This window comes from Oenanthe melanoleuca, chromosome 2 (genome assembly GCF_029582105.1).
Source record: "Oenanthe melanoleuca isolate GR-GAL-2019-014 chromosome 2, OMel1.0, whole genome shotgun sequence".
In the NCBI taxonomy this organism is placed as follows: Eukaryota; Metazoa; Chordata; class Aves; order Passeriformes; family Muscicapidae; genus Oenanthe; species Oenanthe melanoleuca.
The window spans coordinates 132,986,944-133,000,309 of record NC_079335.1 but is presented as its reverse complement, the minus strand read 5'-3'; the positions used below and the strand labels follow the sequence as shown (position 1 = coordinate 133,000,309).

The following is a 13,366-nucleotide window of genomic DNA, read 5'->3' as shown; positions in this document are numbered from 1 at the left end:
GCATGCAAAACAACACTCTTGTTAACTTCATTTGCACCTGTGAGTGCTCAGCCATGCTGAAGTTGAAAGCCCAGGCAAACACCTGTGAAAAGCTTAGAATGACTTACTGAGCCACTCACAAACCTGTAGCACAAGCAGAGAGACTGTCAGTCACTATCATGATTACTTAATGTGGTAAGTCCACCTGACTGTCTTCTCTCTTCTTGTGTCCTTTTCCTGCAGCAGCCTTGGAGCTGCTGTCATGGCACCAAGGTTGTGCAGGGAAAGGTGGCACCAACTGCTCCAGGTCCAGCCCTGGCACAACCTCATCATGTGCCTTCAGGAACTAGTGACCACAGAAAATGCCATGTGTGATTGTGCTGCTGGATCTCATAGTGTACTTAGTGTGAAGGCAGATTGCTTAGCCATTCCCAATTTTATGCAAACAAAATGTAGAAGCAGATACAGGTAGGTATATATTGAAAATATCTGTATCTCCTTGGAGATATAAACAATCTTTTAAATTTCATATGTAATCCCTGGATTTGCAGGATCTGTTCTGCAACAGTTGTCTGGGTTACCATGAGGCTTTTTTGCAGCTTACAGCCATTTTTATGGCTGTTTGATGGCTGGAGCCCCGCTGACGCACTTTTCTTACAAGCTGCTTGAATTTGTATGCTTATGATCTCACAGTGCAGTAAATTTGGGACACTACTTAGGGATCTGGGATTTGGTATTTGCACCTGTGTCAGAGGTGGTTTATGTGGATATTAGGAAAAGGTTCTTCACCCAGATGGTGGCTGGGCACTGGAACAGGCTCTCCAGGGAAGCAGTCACAGCACCAAGCTGAATTTGTAGAAATGATTGGACAGGGTGTGACTCTTGGGGCTGTCCTGTGCAGGGACAGGAGTTGGACTTCAGTGATCTTTGTGGGTCTATCTCTGGATATTCTATGATTCTTTGTTAAATATTGTGCACATTTCAGTACTCCATACAGTGGTGGAAGAAGCTGTGTTTAAAGAGACCATATCTGTCAGTTCTTTATCTTACAGGCAAGTGAAAGAAACCAAATTTCGTCTCTCAGACTTACCCATTCTTTACTCCATGCTTCTGGCTAAACACAGCATGGAAATCAGTTCTGGCATTCACTGAGAAGTTCCTCCACTGCTGAAAATACAGCACCTTGTAATTTAAATTGTCTTTGTGCAGCATGGGCCGTGTCTGAGCCTGCTTGGCTCCCAGGACAGGAGAGGAGCTGGCTCCTGCAATCGGGGCCGCAGGAATGGGTGGCACGTTTCTCTAAATTCTGCAAGAAGCTTCTGAAAATATCGTGTGCATGCATTCATATCATAACATTACACCACATATATAGGGTCTGCTCCCAAACCCACAGCCAACTAGCATAACAAAATCAGATTTTACTGCTGTCGTGTCAGCCTAGGGTTGAAATATGGCTTTGAAACCCTCCCTTTCACCTTGCTTTCTTAATGAAAAACAATCGTGCTGGAGTGTAATAGTGCTTACCCTGGCTGCATTTGACTTTAGCTTTTTATTTTTAAAGCCTTATTTTAGTCTTTAAGAGCTCCCAATTAAAATCTTTAGATCCAGAGTGAAAGACTGAACGTGCCTGCCTGCACAACAGCAACTTTCCTGGGTGGGAGAAGGATAATTTTGTAATAAAAATAAAGAAAGTTGACACAGTGGTAGGTTTTCTCTCTTTATATTCCTTACTCCTCCTTTTCTTGGTAAATCTTCATTTGCCATTTTGTCACTTTCTTTTTTTGTAACATCTCCCACAGTCTTTCCTTTATTTCTTTTTTCTCTTCATCCTCTCCTTTTTCCTCTTTTCTTTATTTCACCCCCCCCCTTACCTGCTGCCTAATGTGGTTTTCAAAGTTAACCCCTAATGGTTTGCAACAGAAGGACAAACCACTTCATCTGATGAGTCAGCACAGCCTGTGCTGTAAATCCCTTCCCAAATAACACACACACACACACAAGAAGCCTAGATCAGATGTTCTTTATGCATTGTGAAATGCATGTGGGAGACTGTCACCAAGGAATCTGACAACATTGCACGACTCAATGAGAAACATGCCAGCTCAATGAGAAAAAAGTTATTTCCGTCAGCTTTGCAGCAAACTTGTAAAGAAAATAAAAACATGTAGCCATCAGTTTGTTAACAGGTCACCTCAACACTCACAGCTCCCTTTATAGGCTCTGCTAAGGTCTGGCTAAGAAAACAAGAATCACACAGTGCCCTGAATCTCACCAAGGAGAACACACTGTCACTGGTCAGGGGAAATCTAGAGTCAGCTGTCATAGCCTGAGCAATGAAGTGATTTACACCAGGTTTTTATCTATTTTGCTAACTCATAAATTCCTACATTCATGTGCATAATTCAAGATTCTAAGACCATTTGCACCACGCCTACTATTATGTGGGGCTTTCAGTGCACTTACTAATGCAAATATTAATACAGACTTGCAAACTCAGTTCTCTTGTGATTTATAAAATACACCTATCTCAGTCTCTGTGGGCATGTACACTCATTTTATAAAAATCACATGTATTAAAATGTAATTAGATGCCTACTCCCACTGCAGCAGGCTCCAGGCTGCACAACATAAAAAAGTCTCTGGATGCTCAGGTATTCAGGAAAAACTTGAGTGTTAGCAGTCCTTCACAGCTGAAACTTGTATGTGAAGCTTGATGCAAGAAACAAATTGCAATGAAATATTTTCACAGAAAAGGTTTGGTCTAGGGCATGATGGAAAAGAGATGTTTCTCACATTGGCAAGACCCACCATATGCATCTTAATAGAAGATGTCAGACCAGGGTTATAGCTGTTCTTGAGAAAAAACCCACTGGGTGAATAGGGAAAAATATTCACTCTAGTAGTCACTGTGAACATAAATTGTCATTATGCAGTTTGTTCATCTGAAAGGACGTAACAGCTGATGACAGGTCAGTTGTTACACTTGGTGTCCCTCTGAAGCCAAAGGAGTGAGGTAACAGGGTTGTGGGGGTGACTTTATTACAAGCTGCTCTGTAACCTCCTCCTGGAAGAAAGAGAACAGCAGTAAAATAAAGCTTTGCTGAAAAGGAGCTTTCTCTAGAGCCTGGGCCCAGAGCTCATTCCTGCAAGCTTCTGACAGCTTTCCTCCTCCCACCCAACTAAAGGACATGGTAATAAATCTTTGTCAGCAGAAATCCAGTACGCCCCTGAGATCAGACCAGCAGTGATTGGCATCATGCACTCTCCCAGGTCACACTGCCATGCTGTGTCTGCAGCCACAGGTCACCTGAAACTCCAGCAGGGACCTTCATTCCTCCACCAAAAGGTTCTGCTGCATGAGCACTGCCAGCCCCAACCAGATGGTTTCACACAGACCTTCCCTGCTTTGGGCAGGAGTGGACTCACAGGGAGCAGCACTGAAGGGGTCCCATGTGGAGATGGCCTGGGGTCTGCAGGAGATCAGCCACCAGGGTGTGTTTGAGGGATGTTTCTGCAGGAGACTCAGTGGTTTGGAGTCTCTTCCAGCATGAGCTTTCCTGTCTGCACTTCTCCATAATTCATCCTTAATAGGTCTGCTGTCCCTGAGGAAACTGGGAGGATGGTGCAAAAAGAAAAGGGTTTTAGGAGTTTCATTGCTGGGTGGGATGAGTCCTGTCTGGGTGTGGAAAGCCTGTGGTAGTGTGGGTCACTGGCTGAGCAGTTATCCATGTTTACAAACTCATTTGTCTGGTTACATTAGGCTCAAAATGGGAGACTGCAAATATAAATATGGGATGGTCAGCTCCTCCTTCCTCCAATTCATGCCAGAGAAGCTGAGGTTTTCTTGTTTTTCAAAAGGTGCTACAGTTTTTGCACCAATATTAAATGACATTTTTAATAAGAGCAAAAGCCCTGGTCTGCTCCTTTGGGCTACAGTTTCCTCTCCCTTGCATTGAACAGCCTGGGCTAAGCCATGTTCCCTCCCCAGATGTGGGTGAATATTAGTGGTGGTGTGTGATTCATGGTTTACTTTGGGATCCTTCAGGGGTAAAGGAGCTGTGTCAATGCAGAAGAACACAGGAGTATTAACTCAAATTAACCTAATATTGTTCTTGGAGAAACAGATATCTGAAAGTCTTATGCACCCTGAAAGTGTGGTTTGGAAAATACTGGAGTCAAGGTGTGTGTATGTGACCTACAGAAATACTTCATCTCCCCACTAATTTACTCACACATGTAATGTTCATTTTTCTTTCAGCTGCTCCAGTTTATTTCCTGTTTCTCCTTCTTTTTCCTCTTCTTGCTTGTTTTGAAAATGCTGGTCAACACATGTTAAGCCAGAGTCTCCAAAACCAACAAAAGAAAGTTCAGGAGAGGCAGTGAGAGAAACAACTGAATAATGTTGCCAATTTTAAAATGAAGATAAGTTATACAGGACCTTTTACTGAACCAACAAATGTTTTATAGTGTTCACCGTTTGAGGCCAGCAGTTCTTTTTTTTTCCCCCTCTATTTTAAGCTAGAATAGAAGACATGTAATTCATCAGGAATCTGTACATGTTTAAGTAGCTTCAAGAAATATGACGGTCATGTGAGACTGACCTACTGTGTCTTGACTTCTATGTCCATTTTTTCCCCACTACATAATGTTCTGTACCCTTCCCTCTCTGTCTCACTCCCTCATTCACACATTCTTTCCCCTGTTGGTTTCAAGCCATCTTTGCTTTGTCAGTGTTACCTGATAGCACAAAGCAGGGTTTAAGCCAGTTGTTGTGGCTCAGCCCGAGCTGGACACCCCAGGAGCAGTGGAGGCTGCACGGTGCCTCCAGAGGGGTCAGTCTTGCCTTTGCTGTTCCCAGCACAGCCTTAGGTGCAGTTATCACCACACACACATATTCTTAGGTTAGAACTCTCCAATCCGAATTGGAAAATGTAACTGTAATTAACATTATTTAGCACACTCCTGAAGTTGTCCAATTATATAGAAATTATTAGTCTGGAAGTGTCTGAGTTATTCTGAAATATTTGAATGTGCTGCAAGCTCCATGTCACCAGAGCCTTTGTGCAGAATAAATTGGAGGTCTGTGATGCTATTGTGCAGTTTAAGGATGGCTTGCCTGCAAGAACACTGGGCTTCATTTTCTTTGGCTGGTCCTTTCTGATAGCAGAAGAACAAAGGAAAATATTTGAAATACAAGAAAAATCCTGGAAAATCCTGTTCTTAAATGCTTTTGAAATAGTCAAAATACTACCTAGGCAGTATTTTGACTTTGGACTTCTGAGACTCATTTCCATCTCTGCTAAAATGGGACAGCAGGCTACCTTGCAAGAGAGTTGTCAGGATCAGCCAGTTAATATTTATGAAGAAATTTCATGGTGAAAAAAAAATGATGCCATGTATATTATTAGTAATGATGTGAGTCCTGAAAAATACCATGCTGTATCACAAAGCTGGTATTGTCTAGTGTCTACACTCTTGGCACTATGCCCTACAGTAAACTGTATACTGAAAACTCATAGTAATGGAAAGGTATACAGAATTCCATTGGTAGGTGATTTATAGTGACTTCCTATTATAAACAAGAGGGAACAAATATCCTGCCTTGCTGGTTTCTTTGGGTGGATGTTGAGAGCAGAATGAGACATTCTTGGCCAGGCAAAAGCTGATTCTCTGGATGCTTACAACTGGGAGCAGAATGAAGCACCAGAAAGTGAGGTGTAAATGACAATCCCTAATTTTAAATGATCAAGTTTCCATTTTCACAGTGTTTAAAACTTTCTGGCTACAAAGCAAATGACCACTGTTTTAGGTGATTTTCAAACCTGTAGCAAAAAGGTATTTCTGATGTTTAATATTAAATAGATTAATTATAGGATCTCAATATGTGGTGAAAGCCTACCACCATCCTTTGACAAGAAGCATGATCCTTTTTGAGACACTACAAAACACCATCAGCAGCAGCTTCTTCTGGTTTCAATTACTGAATATGCTATGGAGCACTGCTGTTGTTTGTTTAGGAAAATTATTTGTGCTGGCCAGCTGTATGCTGTTAAAATATATTCATGTCTGTATGGAGTAGGGTAAATGTCATTTTTAACCTATCAAATGAGTCTTGGGAATAGTGTGGGATAAAATAATTCATCAGTGCTGGCTTTCCCAGGAGTCACTGGACACACAGATCTAAGCTTGACAAGTCTGTAGGGATTAAAATTTGTGTGACAGCTTGCCTTGATCTGACTAGTGAGAGAGCCACACTTTAGGCAGAGGCCAGGGTGCTGCCACTGGAGGTGTATGAGATTAAAGGCAACCACAGTGCTTGAACAAAACAGCTCTGGTGCAGCCTTGGTACCTCTAGGCTGGTGAAGTGCTGCCTCTCATGCAGTAGAGAGAGGGTCATGAGTGGAGTGCCCATCAGCACCTGCTCTGGGGTGAGCCCTCAGCTGAGGCTACTTCCTGGAATTCTATCATTTTTCCATTCCTTTCATCACCATTTCCAGAGAGGTTACCCAGCCCCACTGCCATTTCATCATTGCCTCAGAGATGAAATCTAGGACCGTGTTATGTGATGGTCAAGAAAATGAACATTTTCTGTTTTGACAATGCAGTTCTTTGATTATTTTCATGGAGTAATCTCACCAAAACATTGGTTTTACAGCTGAAATATACTTTTCAACTCTTGTGCAGATACCTTAAGTATCAAAAGCTTCAATTATCAAAATTTTTAATTTGTAGTTGGAGGCAGAGCAGATAGATTACAAAAGATGAAGAAAAAGCAAAATATTGGGTAAGGCTCACCGTTTTGTGATTTTTTAATACATTTGATAACATTTTGTCATCTATGTTCTTTCCCTGGTCGGTGAAGAGCCAGACATGACCAGCCTGCATTTCTTCCAGTCTGAGCTAAGCCATTAAGGCTGCAGTTATACTAGCAGTGTACTAATGTCTCTATATAAAAATAGATATGAATCATTGATATACTGAATAGCCAAAGGAGAGATATGGTCCTCCCCCATCCAGCTCTCAGCATATCCACATGGATGATAATGCTGTCCAAAGGACAGAAGTGTGAGGAAGGGGCCACAGAACAGGATTTAGGGGTTTGGCTTTGCAGCAGCACTCAGGGACTTTGGGCTGCAGTGTTAAATAGAACAGCTGAATTCATTTCTTGGAGGACATCTCTGTTTTTTATGAATGGAGTCGGGACAAGTAAAGATACAAAGATACATGACTTAAATGACAGTTTCATGGCATGTGAAGTGAACCCCACTTTTGCTTTGGGTCACATCAAGTTGGTTTGACTGGCAAGATGTCAAGGAGAGCATAAGGAAAGGTCTTTGGCTGTCTCATTGTGGTCATCCCCAACTAAAAAAAAAAAAGATGGTAATACTTATTTCCTTTGCTAAGGGCTGTTCAGACACAAGGGAGCTGCTTGGATGCTGTGGTAGTGCAAACTGGTATATGCTGTCAGAGAAGGATTTTTGGCAAGAAAAAGAGGGCCTGTTCTTTGAAATGATGTATTTTCAACTCTATTGTACTAACATGCTTTGAGAGCAGTTATTAGCCAGAGCTTTGCAAATTAGCAGTGATGATTTTATTTTAACCCAGTTTTGAGTTTCTTTGACATAAATTGTTTGAAAAAAACATAAAATCCCAACAGATTAATAAAATATGTGTGATTCAGGAAAAATCTTCACTAAAGTAAAAAAATGGGCATCTCTTTCCCTCATGGATTTTATTTTTTAGTTTTGCTACTGCATTTATATACCATGGGCAAGATGCTTTCTTTTAGAATGGGCTTAACACCAGTAAAAAGTATTTGCAAATACTCCTTCAAATAAACGCTGGAATTGGAATGTGTGTCACCATTCACACCTACTTCCCTCAGAGGTTTGTACAAGCAATTTTTTTGTTCATAGGAAATATTTTCCAACAGCAAAAGAAAGTGACAGATGCTTAAGAGAGCTGTATTTATATCCAGGTTTGCTCTGGCAATGATGTTCTCTATTACTTGCCATTTCCATTTCTATACCTACTGACCTATTCAGTCCTAAACCTCGTCTTGAAAATTGTTTCTAATTAAAAAATAAACAATGAAGCAGGGCTGAAGAATTCTTCATAGCCAAGTACAGCATGAAGAAGTTATGTGTCACCCAGTACCTTTTTTTGAATCAAATGTTTCTTTTTTCCTTAATTCCTTGTCCTCTGCATAAGCTGGTCTTCCCCCTCTTGAATCCCATTCAAGCGTTGTTCTAGGAGATCTTAAGAGATACTGATTTAAGCAGTGCACTTTTGGAACAAAACTTAAATCTTGGTCACCTGTGAACATTTATTTATAAAGCTGTTTTGCAAAAGGATGGAGCTCTGCTAGATGGAACAGTTTGGCAACAGCTGGTCTCTGAAACTGCAGCTGGTCTCCCTGTGGTTCTTCAGTGGGACTGTGGTCTCCAGTCACCTCCAAGCACTGGGCTGTGCAGCCAAGCTGAATTATTGGCTGTAGGAGACAATGGGCTGCTGGCTGAGGTTGCTCTTAAGCAGAGGGCTACCAAGGGTTATTCCACTGGAAGCTGTGTTTAAAGACAAGATTAACTTTTAATTAATAATCTGATGGAAATCTAGCAGTAAGGTTGATTTGTATTTGGCAATCTGGCCTTGCAAAGGTGTAGAGTACTTTATGAGATTTATGTTGTGTTTAGAGGTTTTTGGGTCTTGTAGCCTTTCCTGCCCATGCCATTTGCTGTTTCTTTGGTTTGAACTGTTTTCCATAGGTGCTGCAGTTGGGCATTGGATTCTTGCTTCTCTATAATGTATTTCTGTGTCAGGACAGCAAACCCACTGAATAAAGCTTTTACATTTCTGCCTGGTAAATATTTCTGGCTTCTCTGGGATGTGAGGACTTAGTGAATGAACAAATATGACTCTTGATGAGGAAGTGTAGTTTATGCCTGTGATGCAATTTCATCTCTGAGGGCTGTTAACCCAGGGTGCTTGTTACTTGTGTCCCCTTCAGCCTCCTCTGTGACTGAGGCACTGCCTGGGCAAGGGGCACATTAAAACCCACTCACATCTTGTGTGCATGGATAAGAGTCCTATTTTTAGTGCATACTAGAAGGCATTCACTGAAAGGCAATGAAGCTGATTTTTATTTTTAGGTTTTGCAATTCCTTATGGCCTTGGTATTCAAAACATAAATATATTTTGAAGAACTTCTCTATTACCCTGCAAAATGTAGGTGAGCCTTCAAGAACAGCTACACCTTCAGTGTAGCTTTTTCCAGGAAGATGCCTGCATGAAGCTGGTCCTTTATGTGTGTCAAAGAAAAGATTTTATTTTAAATGTGGTATCAATTTTGGAATAAATCTTGGGTTGTTTTTCAGTATGCCTATTCCCTGAACATGCTTGTTTTTAAAACTATTAAAATAAAATAGACTTCTTTTTTTCCTGTTTTCAGAAAATCTGGAGAATGGACCAAATAAGTGTGAAAGGTGAGTAAGGGATTTCACAGTTTTCCAAAACTATTATTGTTACCACAGTTTTCCTGATAGCACGTGGCTGTGTAAGATGTGTGTGTAAATATTTGTTATTGCTTGAATCTAGTGCAGCTAACAGAAAGGGACCCAGCAAAGATGAGACGTACTGGAAGGAGATCAACGCAGCTATGGCCCTAACGAACCTTGCCCAGGGGAAGGACAAACTGCAGGGAACTACCAGCTGCATCATTCAGAAATCATCACATATATCAGAAGTAAAGACTGTTAAAGTGCCATTAGTTCAGCAGTTTTAAGGGACGGGTTCTCTTTCTTTTCCACGTCAAACAGGCATTTTCCTCACAGGATTGGTTTTCAGCAAAATCAGATTCACAGACAGGAGGAAAATGTGGAAAATAAGTCCCCTTTTACAGAATGGTCAGTTTAAAAAAACTAAGGTCCCTTCTGACTCAGATGTTTTCATTGTATTAAATGAAATGTTCAACTGCTTCTATAAAAGGCATGTAAATTATAAAAACCCTGTTTTTATCAAAGCATTAACTTATTTTATGTTAATCAAAGTGCGCATAAGATGTTTGCATTGCTATTACAGTAAGTGCCTTGCTTTGAAAAAATAAGCTATAACGTGGGCATAGTACAACAGTGTTATGCCTCAAAATGACAATGCCATAATGCTTAAACTTTGTATATTATTCCAAGTGGGCTTAAGCAGCCGAGGGCTAAACACATTACTGCTGAAGGCCCTGGAGAGTTGTGCTTATTTGACTTGTACAAATTGACGAGTCTTAATGAAATTGTTACATCATTCTCACTCTCTTTTTTTTTTTAATCAACAGTGTTATAAAAATTGTACAGTATGTTTTGTCAAAGTGACAATAAGGTTGTTATGCATGTTTCTTACCTGTATATGCAGTATATTAAGATACCAAAACCATTCCTTTGAAAAGTGCAATACTCTAGAACACACAAATTTAGGAAATAAGTTAATTGTTCAGATTATTTTGAACTTATACATATGCTCTCAGCTGTGTTGCTCATTAAAGATTTCTAGTTGAGAAGGTTTTAGTCAGACTAGTTGTAAATTCAAGTTGAATTTCTATAATTTTAAAGCTTTACTAGTGACTTACTGAAGTTTTGATAGAAGTAAAATTGGTTTCTTCTTGTACAAAACTAAAACTATAGTGCCATTCAGAAATGTTTCCATGGTGGAACTTATTACTTTAATGTGGTTTAAACATTTTTATTTTGTATGTACTGCATAAAGAAGGACAGTTGATTGACATTCACATTTCAGTAAGAAAAGCCCATTACATAAACTATCAAAGCCCAAACAAGAATCACAAAAGGAATTGAAACATTGAAAAATCTCAGCATTTAAGGCAGGAGGGTTTTAAGAAGATACTAAACCATGTATTAAATGTCATGTCTCTAAAATTGACTATTGAGTGTAATAACTATCATAAAACCAGGGTTATATTTAAATTTTATCTGGAGGTGTACAAGTTATTCTTAAGTCATATAACAATAGTCTAATGAGGTTTACAGTGCTTGAATAAACAGTGGCAAAGCCAAAACCAATTTATACAGAATCCATTACAGAAAACTGGAAAAGAGATGATTGTTGCTAGGATTTGGATTTTTTCCTGTGGGTATTCTGTCAGGTTTTTTCCTACTTATCCCTTTCTTTGCTTCTCTTTCTGGTGAGCCATCAATGAACAAGACAAGACTTTAGTTCTGCTCCTGCTGAGTTTAATGACAGAACTCCCACATCAATGGAAGCAGGACTATGCTAATGATGTAACTAACTTGCAAATAGAGGCTGTTTCAGTTGCACTAAAATAGTCAAGACACATTGCAAATATCAGCCTTGGTGTGACTTCTTAGGAAACTTCTTGATGTAACATAACGTTGTTGGTTTTATTTAGTGTACAATGAAAATTATTTGATATGAAAATATTTTGTACATATATATTTTTACTTTGTTTTCTAAATTGCTGATTTGCATTGACTTAAAGTGCCAAGCAAGAAATGTATGTTGTGACTGTATGAACAGTTGAAGTATGTTTTACTGACTTGCATCATTATGTGTCTAAGATTCCATGACATTAATTTTTAATACTTTACTGGATTTTGGCATAATAATGTGAGTTTATAACTAATAGCAGAGAGGTAATACTTCACTTTTGTTCATACTATTATAAGTTATTCTGGTATTAAATATTTTGTGACAATAAATTCATGGTTTTGACAAACTCTTCTGTTAGGAATATTCAGTGTTTTTGTCTGTATAAACAACAAATTTTTTCATGTAAAAAGGGTACTTTTGGGGACTCCTCTGAAGTAAAACTGGAGAAGGCAAGCCATTGTATAAACAACTTGTTAATGGTGCTCTTTTCCAATGATCAAAGCACAAGAATAATCTGTAAAACACATCAAGTGGGTTTTAAATTTAAGAAATACTTGGCCTAATTTCTTGTTACTGTTTCCTTTAATTTATTTTTTTTCTACTGCTGCTTTAGAGTTTTCTGAAAACACGAATTCTGATGAATTATGTGTGTGTCTTTTTTAAATAACAAAAGTCATGATCAGTGCTGAGCCAACAGCTAATGAAAACTCAGTAATTATTTATGATATTGGAAAAACAAACATTATTACTATTGCTCTTCTTTGTTTCAACATATGTAACCATTTTAGTAAAATAAATAACTGCAAACAACATTTTGCTGGTTTGAATTAAATATTCATTTATCTGTCCTTAGGCATTTGCTTTTCTGGTTTCCTGTAATAGTCAGGGTTTCCCTGTACTGGGACACAAGCATGTGATAGGCAAGAAACAGAAGGGTCAGTCTGATCAATACACCTTGTGCTGTGTAGCTGTGGGAAGCAGTTTAGCTCATCCCTGATGAGAATGACTGCAGCAAGGTTTGAGTAATGGCAACATGGCATGATGCTAATAAATCCTCCACATTGGAGGAGAGCAGGAGGAAGCCATAGACTCACTGACCTGAGTCACTGGAGAAGGTCCATCAGTTGGGAAAGACTGTGGTAGTTTAGGTTTTTTTGGGAGCACAGGCTACATTTGCCTACGTTACACTGTGTGGATGTTTGGCTCTGGAGCCTTGGTGGAGAAGGAGATGCAGTCAGCCCATCCAGAAGCTCAGTGCTCATAGTAGAGAGCCCAGTCCAAGTGATCTCAACTTTTGTGCATCAGCAAAGCTGCTCCATTTGCATGGAGGGGCGATAGCTAAGATTTGGTGGGCAATCAGCACTTCCAGGTTTTATGTCCAGGTTTTATGTCCTGCTGTTCTGTGATAAAGTACTGCTGCAACTCCTCTGGGTTTCCAGCTTGTCAGTGGAGATGTGGATATTCAGCTGATACCTGAGTTCCTGAGGGAGTATGTACAGCCTGACTTTTGCTGTTGGGAATGTGTAAAAACACCCACATCTTAATGATACTGAGCTACTTGGCACCTACTTTGTACCCGAGTCTGACATGAAGACACCAACTCAATCTGCTCCCACCTACTCTGTCACATCACTTGCCAGAGCTGAGCACTCCAAACTCTTATAAACCACTGAGTAAGAGGAGCTCCAATTTTCAATTCAGTAGTTAGAATATATATTAGGTTCAGGATTGCAGACTCCTCTCCTCACCACACTGCTGCAACCACTGAGCTATAGTTCTCACTTTGTAGCCTCATATCCTCCACTAATGCACAGATATGCATGCCAGGTGAAGCATTCCACCAGGGAGAATGAGGGCAAGTCCCAGGACAACACATAGGCTATTTTGAAGACATCTGATAACTTGGTGGCTTGTTTTAACTTGGGGTTTGGCAGGATGGCAGCTGGACTTGGATACCCACACACAAGTGTGTGAAATAGCCACTGTATTTTGAGCT

General features: G+C 39.9%; 1 protein-coding gene across 4 annotated transcripts in view; it reads left to right on the top strand.

Moving 5' to 3' along the window:
- The window catches only part of MKX (mohawk homeobox), a 47,957-nt gene extending 35,775 nt beyond the window's left edge, over nt 1-12,182 (top strand). For 2 of the 4 annotated variants that reach the window (XM_056485402.1, XM_056485401.1), the window contains 2 exons: nt 9,428-9,461; nt 9,574-12,182. In XM_056485402.1, the coding sequence (XP_056341377.1) occupies nt 9,428-9,461; nt 9,574-9,760 (221 nt within the window). In that variant the 3' untranslated portion in view covers nt 9,761-12,182. The remainder of the gene's footprint in view (nt 1-9,427; nt 9,462-9,573) is intronic. The other 2 variants (XM_056485404.1, XM_056485403.1) reach the window with 2 other exon arrangements.
- The last annotated feature ends 1,184 nt before the right edge of the window (nt 12,183-13,366 follow it).